The 17098-nt window shown below is 36.2% G+C and overlaps 3 protein-coding genes across 5 annotated transcripts; 2 read left to right on the top strand and 1 right to left on the bottom strand.

Moving 5' to 3' along the window:
• The first annotated feature begins 216 nt into the window (after positions 1–216).
• On the top strand, positions 217–10068 carry LOC144567295 (transmembrane protein-like protein). 2 transcript variants are annotated; one of them, XM_078317395.1, is made up of 14 exons: positions 217–432; positions 686–744; positions 834–942; positions 1204–1316; positions 1418–1486; positions 2358–2891; positions 3529–4055; positions 4171–4235; positions 7313–7392; positions 7542–7646; positions 7969–8108; positions 8403–8537; positions 9342–9494; positions 9673–10068. In XM_078317395.1, the coding sequence occupies exons 1-14, from the start codon at positions 273–275 to the stop codon at positions 9794–9796; spliced, it is 2373 nt and encodes a 790-aa protein (XP_078173521.1). In that variant the 5' UTR covers positions 217–272; the 3' UTR covers positions 9797–10068. The 2 variants fall into 2 exon arrangements, with proteins under 2 accessions (XP_078173521.1, XP_078173522.1); XM_078317396.1 differs by lacking the exons at positions 217–432; positions 686–744 and having other exon boundaries at positions 836–942; positions 1187–1316.
• Positions 10069–11005: 937 nt separating this feature from the next.
• On the bottom strand, positions 11006–12184 carry LOC144567719 (uncharacterized). Its single transcript, XM_078317882.1, has 2 exons — positions 11744–12184; positions 11006–11464 (listed from the first exon to the last, which is right to left on the bottom strand). The coding sequence occupies exons 1-2, from the start codon at positions 12104–12106 to the stop codon at positions 11282–11284; spliced, it is 546 nt and encodes a 181-aa protein (XP_078174008.1). The 5' UTR covers positions 12107–12184; the 3' UTR covers positions 11006–11281.
• A 1558-nt stretch (positions 12185–13742) lies between these two features.
• LOC144567848 (ARM repeat superfamily protein) lies at positions 13743–17050 on the top strand. Of its 2 annotated transcripts, none has more exons than XM_078318041.1 (7): positions 13743–14065; positions 14325–14361; positions 14517–14590; positions 15169–15262; positions 15528–15610; positions 15881–16035; positions 16128–16310. In XM_078318041.1, the coding sequence occupies exons 1-7, from the start codon at positions 13994–13996 to the stop codon at positions 16258–16260; spliced, it is 648 nt and encodes a 215-aa protein (XP_078174167.1). In that variant the 5' UTR covers positions 13743–13993; the 3' UTR covers positions 16261–16310. The 2 variants fall into 2 exon arrangements, with proteins under 2 accessions (XP_078174167.1, XP_078174168.1); XM_078318042.1 differs by lacking the exon at positions 16128–16310 and adding an exon at positions 17032–17050 and having other exon boundaries at positions 13745–14065; positions 15881–16072.
• Positions 17051–17098: the final 48 nt, after the last annotated feature.

Genomic DNA, 17098 nt, shown 5'->3' with positions numbered 1-17098 from the left:
AGGGCTTATTAATCATAATTTGTTTTAGTTATTTATTAATTGGGTAAATTTGTGAGTTTTGAAAATTTAGAAGGGTAAATGTGATATTATGAATTTTAGAGGGGGAAATACGTAATTTCGAAGTTTTGGAGGGGTATACATGAAATTCCCCCTAAAAAGTAACAACAGTTGTTACTTCAAAATCTGTCGTATTCTGTCTGGTCACACACTCTCTTTTATTTCTTCTTTATTGTCCTATCTCTCCGTCTCTTTTTCTTCTCTCCTCTCCAGTGATGGATTCATGGCATCTATGGCCTCGAACAAAGCTCGCACTCATCATCTCTGTTCTCATCGTTTGTTCTGTCTCCAGTCAGGCCCAGTACGAATCGCTCCAGTCGAGCTACAGCCAACACGATCTCTCGCTCAAGCCTTACGAATGGACTTATCTCAGAGGTTAGTTCTTTATATTAGCTTAAATTCGTTAATTCAACTTGGGTTTTTATTTTTGTGTGTGTATTTATCGAAGTAACTAACTATCCTCACTTATTATTTTTGCTTGGATTTTAACTAGCTTCAAATGCTTGTGAAAATTTATTTCTATGGATGAAATAGAACTACAATTAATAGACATAGAAGAAGGGTTTTACTTAGTTTAGCTATTGAAAAAGTCTTAATTATTACTATTTTTTATTATTTTTTTCCACAGTGGAGCTGCCTCTTTGGTTTTCTTCAGTTACTATGAGTTTTCTATCCAATACCAATATCGTAAGTCAAATTAAATCAATCCATCAGTTCAATTATGTCACAACATGCTCATTTCCTTATTTATTCATGTAATTTCAAAATTATTGTAGGATCAGAAAGAAATGCAGGGTCTCTCTAACAATGAAATTCCGATCCTATGCCTGAAGGATGGAAATCCAATTATTCCAGATTTATCTGATGCTTATTTAAATTCTCTGTGTATGTGCTTGTATAAATAACTATTTCCCTTTTGTAGTTAAAAAAAGAGGAAATTTGTACATCATATTTATATTAGGCCTTATAATTGGTAAAAACAGCAAATGTGATATATACTCTCTTTAGCATATGCTTGAAGGGCAAAACCAAAATTATGGTTGTCGGGGCGTGGTGGCATTACCCTAATTTGTTTTAGGAGATGTTTATAGAAAGTTATCGAATTCCTGATATAAATTAAAATTGACAGGAACTTATTTGTTGCAGTAATGAGTTTTCGTATAAATGGTTCGGTTTTTGGAGGAGTGAATAATTCCTCACACCTCGAGCAGTGTGTTCCATTTCAATCAAACCTGACAGTTGTATTAACAAAAGAACAGGTTCGTTTTTAATTATTATACTATATTTTATTGGTCATATCTTCTTGCTTCTTTAGTTTAGTATTTGCGGGGAGCTAAGGGTCTTTTCCAAAATTTGTTAGATATCTCCAGGAGTCTGGTACATCGGATACTTCAATCGCCCGGGTCCTGACCGTACCCAATCCAAAATGGTAAGTTATTTTTTTATTTTTTATTTTTACTACACAAGCTGTTGACTTATTATTTTAGAGAAATTTTTTTTAATGCCAATGAAAAATTTATAGGATACTTCATACTTACAGGTATGCACCACAGAAATTATAATAGATGGCACTACCTATTATTTATAATTATGCTTGCTACTGTGCACTATTGTTATTGGTATGGTTTTTTAATATCACCAACCAATATACTGACACTTCCTACAATATCGTAAATTTTCATTTGTTGGCAATTGGTGCTTTATTCTCATGGCATTTGTGCAATTATTAATCCTATGGCAGATATACGTACATTGAAGTTTACAATGTCTTATTTTATCCAAAAAAAAAAAAATTACAATGTTTTACTTGTTACACTGAACATTTTACCATGAGTTGAAAAAAAGAGGCCTGACATCTTTGTTATTGGCAAATAACTCCAAGCTATTAAATCAAAGTTAGGTTAGTAAATAGAATGACTAAATTGCCACTGACTTATCCAAACCACCTTTTAAGCCTGTAGGTACCAAATAAAAGCTCAACAACTCAAAATGCATATTCTTTGTTTGATTTTTAATTTAATTTAACCTTGGGAAAATATAGTTCTACAACTCAGTAATTTTTTAAAACAATGAGAAATATGCTGTGCTTATGCAACAGCAAAATCTTGGATGTAGTTTCACAAAAATGCCAGATGAAAAGTTAATTAACTTCAGAGGTCAGTTAACCAACATGTGGCGTGTTGGTTAAAATTGGCATTATTAAAGTTCTCAATTCGAACAAAAAACATGAGTTTAACATGTACACAAGTTTGTAGGCACTAATTGATTTGTTAATTTTTTATTCCAAGTAAAATTTTCAGATTAGTCGAGGGAAATCATACAAGGTCACAACCAACATATACATATTTGGATGCTCTGTTCCAACCTCATTGGGCCCAGGATGTAACCGAACCATGTACGCACTGTCTTGCATACAATCTTTCACAAATGGGTCTCTCCAAGCGGGCCCCACCTCTATTATATGTTCAAACTCCAATGAGTCTCCTTGCCTCAACCAAGGGGAGAGCTCAAGGCTCTACTACATAGACATAACAACCATACCTTCCCAATTCAATATTTCACTTGAAACGAGGTCCAGCAGTGGCGGCTCGTTGATAGCCTATGTACGATATGATGTGGTACCAGTTGGGAATGCTTATGATTACTCTCTGAATATAGGTGGGTCCCCCTTGACAGTGGATTTTCCACGGGCTGGTAGGTGGTACATCATTGTTCAGGCGAGCAACTTTACGGGCTTGAATAGTACAATTTGCTTCTCATTGGAGTGGCAGGTGATCAGTTGTGGTAACCGAAAGACTGGCATCGATTGTTCATGGGATGCACTTGCCCTTGAGGTATAGTGCCTTGCATTCAATGTTGTTAAAATTATGATTTTATTTACTTTTTCTTGAGTGAGGTTATGGTACTATGCATAGCGCGGATTAGTCCGTACTATGGATCAATATTTGCGTGTTTGAAGTCCAAACAATTGATATGAACAGTTCAATACGATTCTATATGAAAACGTACTTGCAAACTAACTTTTACATTTTTTATATTTTTTTTACTATTTTTTAGATAGGTAGAAAATCACTACTTTTGAATTGTCTAAAATCGTTAGATCAATTAAAGTGATTTTTTATTTATCTAAGAAAATAGTAAAAAATTCTAAAACATGTAAAATTTGATCGACAAGTACATTTTCTGTAGAAATCATATTCAACGGTTCAGATTTTGGACTTTGAAAATGGAACTATTGATCCATAGTACGGGCCAATATACGCTATGCATAGTACCATGGCCTCACTCCTTTTCTTTTAAATTACCTTTATAACCCTACCACAAATTAGAGATATTGACAATGTCTCCCGGAATACCTATAATAATGGGCAGCAACTACTTTAGTAGTTTATCTTCTGTCGTATCTTCTTGTTTTTTATGAACATTTCTTTTATTCAGTTCTTGATATTTTTTCTGACATTTTTCATTCAGAGAATACCCAAGAGGAACCCATCTATCCCTTTCGGCTCTTACTATCTCCCAAAAGATGGACCCACGGACAGTACCACATTCCCCCTTATTAATTTATTATCCAACTATACAGATAACCAAGAGTCTTATACATTTTTCTTTCTTGACATACCGGCTGGTGCAGCTGGGTCAATCATACGTGTTCAAATCAAATCCGTTGACCAAGATAACTTTGAACTATATTCTAAATTTGGTGGCCTGCTATCAAACGATACATGGGATTATTATGCGACCAGCAAGAATAATAGCGGGAACCCAGTGCTTTTGTCTTCGAATGGAACCACTGGTGCTGCAACTGGGGGTATTTTGGAGATGTATATGTTATATGCAAGAGAAGGGACATGGTGTATTGCACTGAGACATCCTTCTGTTAAGGTGATCAAATCTCGGCCTTTAATGTCTGTTTCACTGGTGGGATGCTATAAAGGTTGCAATGGTAATGGCACATGCAAGTACTCGGTGGACGAGAGTGGGTTAACATTTTACAGGTCAGACCCACCATATTTTATATTTACAGTATAGTTATCAACCCTTGTATTTTTGTGAGCTCTTTCTCTCTGTCAAGATCTTGTAGTTTTATTTTATTTTACTTTTTTGTATCAGTTATTGTGCATGTGACCGTGATCATGGGGCCTTCGATTGCAGTGATGAGTTAGTTTCGCCAAAAGGTCTCTCTCTCTCTCTCTCTCTCTGAAAAAGTTGGCAGCGGCTACCAATCTGTTGTGTTAATAAATTTTTTTTTTTGTAAGACTACAAGGTTCCTCACAACCTGCCCTGTAATCCTACCAACCTAACCATCGCTACAAAAAATAATAAGATAGATCATACTTCTAGAATCAGTTCATTAGTCTAAATTACACTCAGATTCATATGTATATTAGCAATAGTTTTCCCATAATTGTGCATTTTTCTCCACTCTATCTGCTAACCGTCTTGACTGCATCATTACTCCATGAAGAACCTCATTTCGTTGCTTCCACAAGGTCCAACATGCACACAAAACCCAAGTTATGGAAGTTTTTTTTTTTTTTTCCTTGTGCCGTCACCTTGTTTTGTATGTTTGCCCATATGTTTGGCACTGACAAGTGATCAGGGGGCAGTAGGTTATCTGTCCTTAGGCCAAGGTGGAACCACATAGAAACTGCATGCGAGCAGAGAAAAAAATAAATGGACACTCGACTCCATGGGCAGTTGTTGCACATGAGGCATCTAGCATCACAGTTCATTCCCATCACTCGCAAATTCTCTCTAGTCAGCGTCTTGTTCTTTAGTAATAGGTACCCAAAGATTATCACTGTTTGTGGCGCTTTGTATTTCCATATACGTCGATGCTGCCACTCTATCTTATCTCCTTCCACTAGTGCTGTATACATCGACTTAGTTGTGAAGGAACCTGATGCATGAAATCGCCAGTAAAATGAATCCTCCTGATCTGAGAACCGGACTTCATCCATGCATTGCTGATCAACGTTCGAAGAACTTAGGTTCTGACTTGCATCCCTTAGTGCGATTTTTGAAGTCCCTGATCTTCTTTGGTCGCCAAAATAGCCCATCAAAGGTAAGCCTCCCCAGGAATCGACTAGAAAGCAATGGATATCCTGTTGCCTATGTTGCAGAAACAACCCTAGTGAAAGAAGGGCTTCAACTTTTGCAAAATACCCCTGTGAGCGTGTTTGTCAGCCCTTCTTATTCTCAGTACAACCAGGAACCAAAGAGACCCCGGTTGGGTGTATAGCCGCCACCACAATCTCATTAAAAGTGCTATGTTTTGAAATTCAAGATTGAGCACACCCATCCCTCCAAATCGCTTTGGTAAACAAACCATTGCCAATTGATCATTGAAATTCCCCGATCTTCATTACCATTCTTTCCCCACAAGAAGTCCCTCCTAATCTTACCCATTCTATTTATTGCCCATTTGGTATTTTAAAGCAAGACATGAAGTATGAAGGTATTGAGGAAAGAACGGAATTCACTAGTTGCATTCTCCCTCCTCGGGATATCATCTTCCCTTTCCAACGTTGTAATTTTTTCTCCATTTTTTCAATTAGGGGAATGAAAAGACTACGATCCGGCCGTTTGATGGTTAGAGGCATTCCAAGGTAGGTCACCGGAAGTTCGGTTTGGGTGCATCCTAAGATTGCCCCCGCCTTTTGTATGTTATGGGTAGACATGTTTAAGGGTACAAAGGTACTCTTTTGGTAGTTTATTTCTAACCCCGCCATCTTTGCAAAAAGCCTCAACATAGTTTAAAAATTAATTAGGGTTAGGTCAGTTGTGGCCCTTTTCCTGCTGCGATTTTTTATCTGGTTTCCTTTTCTGCCGTGCGGAGTGCTGTAGGTCCTTTAGGGTTAGGTCAGTTGTGGCCCCCTCGGTTTCCAAAGCACGTATGCCTTGCGCAGACGAGAAAGGAAAATTGGTACTGTGTACTCAATGCCTCCGACTGAAAGTCCGATATTGCGGGGGATGCGACGTAAATCGTCTCTTGCTATTGCCACCTTCCAAGCCGAGAGCTCGGCTGGTATCTCTGGTTGAATGGTGCCTATATAGACACCAAATCTGGATACGGTTTTGATTACCTCCCATTCACGCCACAAGTGAATCAGAAAGCCCACCAGGTCTAGAAGTAACTTGAACCAAGGAATGGTAATAGCTGTTGCATCGTCATGTGGAGACCACAACCGAAACTCGATCCCTTGATCGCACAGTGCTGGAGGTGTTGCCGTGATGAAAGTTTCAGCTGCGAGCCCTTCCGGCAGGTGGATGAGAAAGTGTCCTCTCGTCAACTGGGCCACCGTTATCTCTTCTTTTCATACCAGTCCGGTTTCAACCACAATGTTAACCACCTGGTTGAGCTGCACTAGCAGTGTGTAACCCTCAGTGTGCATCACCACTGCCGATGTTAGGTTTGCAAGTTCTTTGAAATAGTGGTCATCTCTCTCAATGAATGCCTGAACCTTGTCCGGCCTGTCTTCCGGTAGGGTTGGTATGGGCGGGAAAGTATAGCCTACTAGGAGCTCATCAAAGCCAGGCTCTTGCTCTTGAGGCGGTACAGGTTAGTCAGCCTGTTGAGAGGGCCACTGGACTGAGTGGTAGTTTCTTGCAGTTGGATGCAATGTGCTCTTCTTCCCAGCATTTGCCACATACGCGCGCGTTGTGGCATTTAGCGGCAGTATGGCCGGTTCAGCAACACTTGAAACACCTCCCGTGTCATTCCAGGAAGGTGGGCGAGGGTGGAAACCGCAATCTTGACGGACTATGAGGGGAACAAAGTACTGTGTCCCCGTTGGTGTCCTAGGTGAGGATGGTCTAGAGGACGCCGGTGAAGTCATACTGGAGTTTCCAGAGGTATCAGAGCCTTTGCTGCTTCGATCAGCCATCTCGGCGTAGGTCAGCCTCGTGGAGTATGGAGCATAGGGCCTAACTCTCTCAATCTCTTAGTCAGTGGGTGTGCACCATCTGTCTGGGAACCTTCTATGGCATTTGACAAGCTGCCATTTAAATTTGGAAGCCATTGCTGTAAAAATCGCCTTCTCTTGCTTCGTCCAAATTGTCTCTCTTCTCTCTCACTCTCTCTCTCTCTCTCTGTTTTTTTTTTTTTTTTTTGAAAACTCTCTCTCTCAAGCTTAGCGTGAAGTCTTTCCCTCTCTCTTTCTCTCATAAGTTATGTATTGTTTAAACATAAAATATACCGAAACAATAGTATCTTAGTTGATTATATGAATCATACCTGAAATATTTGTAGGGCATGTGTGGCAGTCCATCTTTCTAATAGGCTCAAATGCTGCAGCCATTCTACCAGCTTATTGGGCTATTCGCCAGAAGGTTTGTTCCCTTTTCTATCCTGTCCCTAAAAATTTAGCATTTATATTAGAATTCCATGCTACTCTTTGCACAGTAATGGTTGGTGACCTACAGTTATACTGAATTCTAATGATATTAAAATTTGTATGATTGTTTTGTCTTTTATGTAGGCCTTTGCTGAGTGGATCCTGTACACATCTAGCGGCATTTCTAGTGCACTGTATCATGCATGTGATGTAGGCACTTGGTGCATCTTATCCTTTCGTGTCCTACAGGTATTCTTTTTTGGATTATATCTATACTTTTTAATTGTCAAACTTTATTTGAGGCATGCCGCATGACAATTGCTCATAAACCATTTATTATAATATTCAGCATGAAGCATAAATTATCATTAGATAGTATCCTCTGACAAAACTTGAATATTCAATTATCAGTGAATCATAACACTGATTTACCATTAAAAAGAGTATTTATATTTTGTTTTGAACCAATTTGCATATATAACTTTTTTCTTCAACTAATGCATGTTTCTCCTAATACTAAATGATAGATGGCTGACATAAGTGCATAAATATATAATTGGTATTGCTACAGTTTTTGGATTTTTGGCTATCATTCATGGCAGTGGTGAGCACTTTTATATACATGGCCACAATTGAAGAGTCTTCTAAGCGTGCAATTCATGCTGGCGTCTTTATTCTTACTGCCATCTTAGCTGCAACTGGTGCTACTAGGTTAGGATCCTTGACTTTTTGCAAAACATAGTATATATTTTATTTTCTTTCTTTTTGACACATGGCACCCAATATTAATTTTTTTTTTGGCATTTGCAAAACACAAGTTTTGCTGATACGTGTAGACAACAAACAACGAAAAAGGTTAAATAACAAAAATGACTATTTCTGCTATGTTTTCTGTTTTTATCATATTGACTCGACAAATTAAAACTTGGAAGTCAACATCTAAATTGGCCTATTACAACTTTGCAAGTATATCATATGATTATTTTAGCATGAACATGCTTGTAGGGCATCAAATATTGGGATTGTAATAGCAATTGGGTCCCTCGGGCTGCTGATTGGGTGGCTATTGGAATTTAATCAAGCTAGAAGACTTGTGAACTGGTCTCAAAGAATCAATTTTCAATTCCATCTGCTGAACCGGTACGTCCAGTCATTTTGAACTGGTGCTGTTCTAACCTCTTTACTCAATATTTGATACAAAGATGCAGTTGGATAGTCGCTGCTGTACCAGACCAACTTACTCAAATTTTGTTATTTGTCGTATATTGTTATTCATCATTATAACTGTCTGTAGTTGTCTTTTGAGTGAGGCTATGGTACTATGCATAGTGCGGATTGGTCCATCCAATGGATCAATATCTCCGTTTTTAAAGTTCAAACAGTCAATCTGAACCGTTCAGCATGATTGCCATATGAAAATGTACTTGTAGATCAAATTTTACATTTTTTACAATTTTTTTTACTTTTATATAGGTAGAAAATCACTTGATCTAAAAATTCTAGACCATTCAAAAGTAGTGATATTTTACCTATCTAAAAAATAGTAAAAAAATTCTAAAAAAATGTAAAATTTTAGTCTGCAAGTACATTTCCATATGAAGATCATGTTGAATGGTTGACCATTTGAACTTTGGAAAGGAAGATCAATAGTACAGACCAATCTGCGCTATGCATAGTACCATAGCCTCACTCTTGTCTTTTTATTTTATTTTATTTTGATACAATGTACAAGAACTTTATGTTAGTACTAACTAACATATATTAGCTCAGTTGATTGATTATTAATAATAGAGACCAGCATTGTGGCCATTGACCTCATTAACAGCTCAACAGTGGTGTGGTGATACTAATTTTATGGTGCAGTGCTGGATCTGGCAATTTCTAGTGAACTCCTAACTCCTAAAATATAATACATTAGTAACTGATGATTCTGTCTAAATTCAGATGGGAGGATATAAGGAGCATGTTGTTAGATCTTCTAGAAGCATTAAAGAAACGATTTCGGTGGGCGTTTCTTGTCTTGGGATTTGTTTTTCTGGCCTTTGCTGGTACCAGCTGGAAGCTCGAATCCAACAGGGACTACTGGATTTGGCACAGGTAAGTGAACCCAATGATTTCTAAGAATATACGACTGACTATATGAGAAATGTATATCTGCTGTATGATATTTTTGCAATATAGAAGCCATTGGCTGAGGTCTTACAACCACATGATCCTTTTTTATTGAAATAATTGTGTCATCATTATTTGATTTTTTTCTTCTTCTTTTTGGCAGTTTATGGCACATAACGATCTACACTTCTTCTTTCTTTTTCCTTTGCTCAACCCGTGCTAACAGGGGGAATTATGAATTGTCTCCTGATCATGACCCCTCTTCAATTGGTACAGGTGATACTTAAAAAATGATCATAGATGGTAAAGAAAATGGATAAAACATATATGATAGAGTGTAGAGAGTAGGAACAACTGTACAGTTTATTTTTTCATTATGTTGGTAATTTTGTATCCAGCCAAACCATTGTTGCGGCTGTGATTGTTAGATGATCTGAGATAACAAAATGGTTGTATAAGGTGGGAGAATGCTTCTGGTACTCTGTCTGATACTTTCATGAATGGATCCCATTATTAGTTGCGTCAAATTAATAGTTAGTCCATAAATACGAGTACGTTTTGCAATGTTTAAAAAGTGTTTAGCAGTTCTTGGCTGTCGGTATTTATGATTAGTGTTTATTTATGATGAAGCAGTCGATATTTTACACAGATTGGCGTGTTTTCTAAATTATATTTTTGTTTTGTTTTATCTAACATATCAAGTATTATATGATACTATGGTTGAAAATTTTAACCTATCACATGTACCATTATGAATTGCAATTGTGTTTTGTTCAAAGGGCTATGGGCAAATTCTCATCGAAAGTCTAGCCTAATAGGGGTGCATTTACAGTCCAGTGAGTGTTAAGTCACACTCTATGATTCTGAAATCACATATATTGAAATTTAATTGATATTTTATTTTTTTTCAAGTTTTTATATAATTCAGTCTCCTTTATAAATTGTTACATATGTGCTTGTAGTCTAGTTGTTAAGAGTTTATTTTGTAATTGGAAGGTCTTGGATTCAAAAGTCTCAATTATAAATTATTACATATGTGCTTGTAGTCTAGTGGTTAAGACTCTATTTTGTAATTGGAAGGTCTTGGATTCAAATTCCGCTAACTGCAAATTAATAATTATACATTTTAAGTTTCAGCCCCTCAAACTAAATTTTCTAGTTCCGCTCTTGTACCCTAATCGCCAGATCTATGTTAAAATTCGTGTAGACATATTTAAAACTTAATGAATTTAAATTATCTTGTAAATCTAAACTATCCATAAAAATCTTAGCATGGATTTATAAAAATACTATAGAGAAGTAAGAGATTTATGAGGGCTTGTTATTGTTCTTTATCAAAAGATGCTGAGAACCGGTGAAATTCAACCGCATTCTATAGCATTATACGGTTTTATGTTAGCATTAGAGAAATTCAACGTTTCATGCTGAAGATTTAAGTTTTTACTTAAATCAAATCCAAAAAAAGTTACATAATAAAAATTAAATAAAACAATATAGAACAGTTCAAGATAATAAACATTTATTTTTAAACCCAAGCTTCGGGATTCAGTCAACTTCTAGTTTATGACAACGACCAAGATTCACCCAAACGGGAATCTCGTTAAACTAAGAAACAAATGAAAGAAAAGGGAAAAAAAATATATGATCTAGTAGCTCATGCTGGTGACGAGGTACTAGGATTACATTCAAGAAATCACTAGTTCAAGTCATCTAGGAAAATAAAAAATACTAATGCGAAAACAAGCTGAATGCACGCTTCTTTAATGGCTAGATCAGTGACCAATCATTTTACAGAAGGTGAATGCAATGTCACAAAGGGTGACTGATTCACTGGTCTGGTTCCTGGTAGTAAAATTGCTGTTGACAGAGCACTTCAGGACATGTTGAGCTGCAATTTGAACAGATTTTTGCACCTGATACACCTGTGTTTTTGATAGGTTTGTCTTCTGCAAAATCTGGTTTGTCAATCATATAAAATGAAACAAATTAATTTTATTAATTCATAAGGAAAAGTGTTAGTTTGCAGTAGTTCTAATGAAATATAATTAAGACTTCTGGACTCCGAGATTTTTTTACCAGTCATCTAAGTTACCAATAAATGAATTTTTATTCTGATTTTAACTTTCTGAATCACATTGTTGCATTAATTGTACCCAAACAATATTTACAAATAATAATGATAGAAGAACATAAACGTGATTCTTTATATCGAACATTCTCCATCAAAGACTTACAAATGACGCCTTGCGAAGGTGAATGATCGCAATATTGAAGGTATGCTCGCAAGTGATAAATCTCTGCGAGCCACCTCTGAAACTCTTGAAGAACTGAAGAGTAATGCTGCAACTGGTTTTTGCGGCATAGACTGCATTGCGTGCGAGTACAATTGTGGTATCTGCAGTACCATTTTTACCGGAGGATGCATGCACAGCGCTGTAAGCAGCTTTGTAGTCCTGGTAACATTTATCAAGTTTGCCTTGACCAGAACATGATGGAATTATCAGAGGGTTAATGAACGTAGCAACAGTTGTGGCGGTGAAGAGCGAGAGTAGGGATACGAGGAGGAGAAGAGACATGGTGGTGGTTTTCACTGCCATTGTTGGTTGTTTGATGTTAAAAAGAGAGATGGATTAATTGTTTTGTGCTTTGAATGTGTGATAAATTATGGCAAGGACAATCAATTTATAGAGGAAACACTGACTTGCAATGTCTCTATTTTTAGTGAACAAATAAACCCTGACTACCACAGTTTCAGTGGTCTTACGATGGTCTCGCAAACTAAACATATATTATTCTGTTTTTGGTTGCCAGTAAGTATTGAGAGCCTAGAAATAAAATTCTTATAATGGAATTATAGCCTGGGTTATTGATGTGGTCAAATAACAGCATTTTATGCATAACCAGTATACTTTGTATTAGATATTGAACTTTGTGGTACCTACGCACATAATTTCTATGGACTGAAAAATCTTTTATGACCCCTCAACAATATGGAAGCTTGGCAGAAAAATAAATACTGATAATTTATATAGAAATCTTGGAAAAAATATTTTAAGAATTTAACTTCGGTAAAATATCTTGGAAGTTAAATTTTTTTGTAATGTAATTAGTTATAGCGGTTTAAAGTAAATATGATAAGAGGTTTTCAATGAATAAATTGTCTAGAGTTAGCGAAAATATCTCTGACTTCTTGTGCAGGTTAGTTTTAGTATATATATGTTCATCTTCACTATACATTCATTTGATCTCTTCAACAATATTATTTGAGCAAAACAAAAAGGAAAATTTTAAATGTATTCTCCAATCTCCAGAGTACACATTAATTTAGTGCAATTCGATGTTGTTTAGTCACTCATATGATTTGGAAATTCTAACGAATTAAAGCCTTTTAAATCACTGAAAATTTCAAAGGCATTTGATAGATGACTAAACGACTGTCAAGTTATACAAAATTTGATATAGTGCTCACCTACAATATGAAAACAGATTAAATTTTTTTGATTTTCCAATTCATATAAACCATTAAATTGAAGGAAAAAGAATTTATCCAATTCTTTTATTTTACAAAAGAACAAACTTGTACTTGAATATGTAGCTCAAGTAACAATTAAATTGAAGGAAAGGAGAAAACAATAATAAATATAAGCTGATCCATACGAGAACTCTACAATTATACGGCCCTTGTTTGTATCCCAGTAGCCTATTTATTAACCCTTGGGCCCAACCGGACAGATCCATATCTCTTCTGATCATGAATCCCGTCGAATTCGTATCCTCTGAGATATCTCAAACTTTACGTGACTTTATGAAAAATCCCAACCGTTTAAATACGTTCTACACGAATCTCAAAGCACATAATACGGACCCCTCCATCACCCCCGAATAAGCACCGGACACGTCGGTCACACAAAAGTTGAGATATCTCAGAGGATTCGCACTCGAATCCCGTCTGCCATATAGTTGGGTTCTATATAAAGGTCTTTAGACAAATTTTATTCATGTTAAATTCAAACTGTCCGATCGGCGCTATGATTCGTGCGTACAAATATAAAACTTCATAAATTTAAGCGGAGCCGTGAATCTAAACCGTCCTAATAAATTTTGGCCCGTATAGGACGGTTTAGGTCCGACTTTTGGATGAGACATGTAATAAGTAATAACTAGGGTAATTTGTGAAAAAAAAAATAGGGGTATTTTCTAAAAGGAAGAATTTGATATATACCCCTAAAAAAATCTGTTGAATCATATATTCATTCCGTAAGAGGTAAGACCCAAACTAGAATCGCCGAAACTCGGACGGTGAGTCGGAGGAATCATCCGGCCGGCGGCTCAACCCCGCCTCGATCAAAGCATCTTTTTTTTTAACCCGTAACGAAGCCAGTCGGTTTGGAGAATCGCCCAATAATAACCGATAGATAGATTTTCCAAAGCGCCGGTTACCCCTTGCTCCATCTCTGGATTCAACGGTCAGATTGTAATTAAAAATGTTCACCAACGATCAAAGGCAAACTGAGCGTACGGGCAAGTATGGCACCCCTAGGCTTCAATATCTCCAGGTCTGTGAGTGTGTAGTTGTGGGTGTTCTGTGTAGATACCGCCTTTTTCTTTGTACCAGAGTAAACCTGATGCTACATTTCTAACATTTTTTTCATTTTTTTTTGTATTTGTAAATGAACGTAAATGCATTAAAAAATGATGATAGAATTGATGGTTTTATATCATAGGTCTCTCATTTTGTAGCTGAATTGTGCCTCTTGATTTATTTGGTTCAATGTTGCATTTTACTGTAATTAACTGATGCATTCTTCTGTTTAGGAACTGGTTATCGAATTCCAAAAGGCCACTGATGAAGGTAAATTTATTTTCTTTATTTATTTTGTTAAAGGTTTAATTTGATGCAAGAATATAACCTGGGTTAGGTGGCCAACTGGTACTCTGGTACAAAGTTATCTCAATACATTGTTGTATCTAAATAAGTGGTCATTTCTTGCTCCCTTTTTTTAACAGAGTCAAAAGAGAGAATTGTGGCAAACTTGGCTAATTTTGCATATGATCCTTACAACTACTCATTTTTACGCCAGGTAATTAGATCTATTACTGAGAGAAAGCTGTACATATATATAGGGCTGCTCATGAGCCGAGTTGAGTCCGAGTTACTATTCCAGTTTCAAATCAGAAACCCCAACTTGGATTCAACTCGAATCGACTCGTAACTCGTAGATAGTACATATTTTATCAAATTTTAAAATTACCAAAACAAAGTATAACAAAATAAATAGTACATAGTTTAGCAAAATAGTACACAATTTAAAACTTTACATAATGAAATAGTGGCAAATACATAATTAAATAGTACAAAGTTTAACAAAATATTACACAGTCTACCAAGTCAATGAGTCAACCGAGTTGATTCCGAACTGCGTTGGAGCCAACTTGGATTCGACTCGTGAGACAACCGAGTCAATGAACTCGAGTCATTTTTGACTCGAGTCAATTTCAACTCGAGTTGTTGGCGAGTTGAATATGAATTGATTCTGAACGAGTTATGAGTCATGAGTATTTTTGTGCACCCGTACATATATAGTATTAGTTGGACTTACTTTTAATATTTGTGAATGTATACTTTTCGTTTTATTGAGATCACGATTGTGTTAATTAGCTAAATGTTCTGGAGCTATTTCTGGATTGCATAACTGAACCAAATGAAAAGCTTGTGGAATTTGGCATCGGTGGCATTTGTAATTCTTGTATAGGTAAGCACATAAAGGTTTATACGTTCTTCTTTTGTTATGTTATTTTCTTTAATAGTTTCATCTTCAGTGAATTTCGGATATGACTTTTGTTGGGACCATGCTGCTTAATTATTCTTTTTATGTCAATTTTTTTATTCGTGTATCTTATCTATGGTGACATGACCTTGTAGTGGGATGAATTTGATACTGAATTGTTTTCTGGTACATCTTTTATTATTATTATTTTTATTGAAACTAATATATGATGGGTTTTGGTTCAACTTAGACCCAGCAAATGCGGCAGTTATTATTCAATCGGGTGGAATTCCTCTGGTCATTCAATGCTTATCCAGCCCTGTTAGAAATACTGTAAGAAATTTGTCTTTATAAACATAACTTCCATTTATTTTTTACATTCTTTTGTAAAATAGGAACATCTTGGCATGGTTTGTACAAACTGTGCTTAGACAAGCTGTTTCAGTACAAGAAAGAGATTGGTTTTGTTTGATTATATTCAGGAGAGAGCATTTTCTCGCTGATACTTACATGTGTGAAATAGTAGATCATGTGTTGCTGTGAGTCTTTTTTTTGTTATTCACCAAATAATTTTGTTCAAGCTCTAATTAACTAAACTTACAGGTTACCTATGCTTTAGGTGCATTGTATTACCTGTGCAATGCTTCAACACGCAAGGAGATTTTAAGCCCAAAAGTGGTACAAATTATAAGGGAATACTCTGCTGCTGAAACAGTTAACTCAACTTTTGGCAATCTGGCAAAGGCATTCTTGGATAAGTATGTTGACTGTTGACTGTAATTTTCATGTCAGAATGTATATAGCTCATCTCACTTTTATTACTTTTTTTAAACTGCATATTTATTACAAGAATGTTGACTGTGGAGAGGCTTAGCTGCAATGTGCTAAAAAAAAGGTTTTTGTTTCTGTTTCTCTTTAGGTACTTAGATTACTCCAAATCAATTCTTAGGATAACTTCATATTTATGTTTGTTTTGTGTATGATCACATGCTGTCTAATTTGTAACTTTTGTTGGGTAATTTATTTTTATGTAGCTCATTATGTTCACAACTCAATTTATTACTCAACAATTTTCTTTAGTAGAATAATTGGCAGATGGCAGTTTCTTGAATGAATAGAAATACTCATTTCCAAACCGAATTCAATGAAAACAAAAGGAACCACAACCCCAGAAATTAGATCTTCTAATAATCATTTACTGGGAATTTGGGGTTCAGTTTGTAATCACAAAACCATGCCGAGACTATGATGTCATTGTTAGTATTATAGGTGTCAGTACTTTTAACAGAGGGATGATCTCAGCAATTATCCCGAGTTTCTCCTAGAAGAACTTCCTGAGTTGAGATCAAAGAAATTTCCTGTGCAGATCTAGTCTTTCTGTTCGTTCCGAGTTCTTTACAAACTTAATCTTAGAAAATGTTCCTACAAATTTATAGTGCAGATCTACACGGGAGAGGGACATGAGGCCCGTATCCTCTGAGATATCTCAAACTTTCAGTTTATCTGAAGCCGGGCCAAATTTTTTACATTGCCTATTCGGAATGCAGGGACCATTATTATGCTTTTGAGATTCGTGCATGATGATTTGAACGGTTTGGATATTCCACATATCAACTCAAAGTTTGTGTTATCTTATGGGATGCAAATCCGAGGGGCACTGGGGCAGTACTGAGAAATTCCTGTCAACTGGGTTATCCTTTGTGTTGCAGCTGTTAACAGGAAGCTATGATTCATATTATTGCCTTGAAAAAAAGGCTGACTAACAGGAGCTTTTGTACGAGAAATTGGAAGGCATGAACCTTTTTTCTGCTTTTTGTGTAT

Source organism: Carex rostrata, chromosome 16 (assembly GCF_964058835.1).
Source record: "Carex rostrata chromosome 16, lpCarRost1.2, whole genome shotgun sequence".
Classification (NCBI taxonomy): domain Eukaryota; kingdom Viridiplantae; phylum Streptophyta; class Magnoliopsida; order Poales; family Cyperaceae; genus Carex; species Carex rostrata.
This window is presented reverse-complemented; position numbering and strand designations above follow the sequence as displayed.

Bases quoted from the DNA above. Each gene is read 5' to 3' on its own strand.
- LOC144567719 (XM_078317882.1), bottom strand. From the start codon at position 12,106: ATGGCAGTGAAAACCACCACCATGTCTCTTCTCCTCCTCGTATCCCTA. The intron at 11,465-11,743 runs GTAAGTCTTTGA...TTGACAAACCAG, and splicing joins ACCTTCGCAAGGCGTCATTT to ATTTTGCAGAAGACAAACCT.
- LOC144567295 (XM_078317395.1), top strand. From the start codon at position 273: ATGGATTCATGGCATCTATGGCCTCGAACAAAGCTCGCACTCATCATC. The intron at 4,236-7,312 runs GTCTCTCTCTCT...AAATATTTGTAG, and splicing joins TGAGTTAGTTTCGCCAAAAG to GGCATGTGTGGCAGTCCATC. The intron at 9,495-9,672 runs GTAAGTGAACCC...TCTTTTTGGCAG, and splicing joins GACTACTGGATTTGGCACAG to TTTATGGCACATAACGATCT.
- LOC144567848 (XM_078318041.1), top strand. From the start codon at position 13,994: ATGTTCACCAACGATCAAAGGCAAACTGAGCGTACGGGCAAGTATGGC. The intron at 14,066-14,324 runs GTCTGTGAGTGT...TCTTCTGTTTAG, and splicing joins CTAGGCTTCAATATCTCCAG to GAACTGGTTATCGAATTCCA. The intron at 14,591-15,168 runs GTAATTAGATCT...TGTGTTAATTAG, and splicing joins ACTACTCATTTTTACGCCAG to CTAAATGTTCTGGAGCTATT.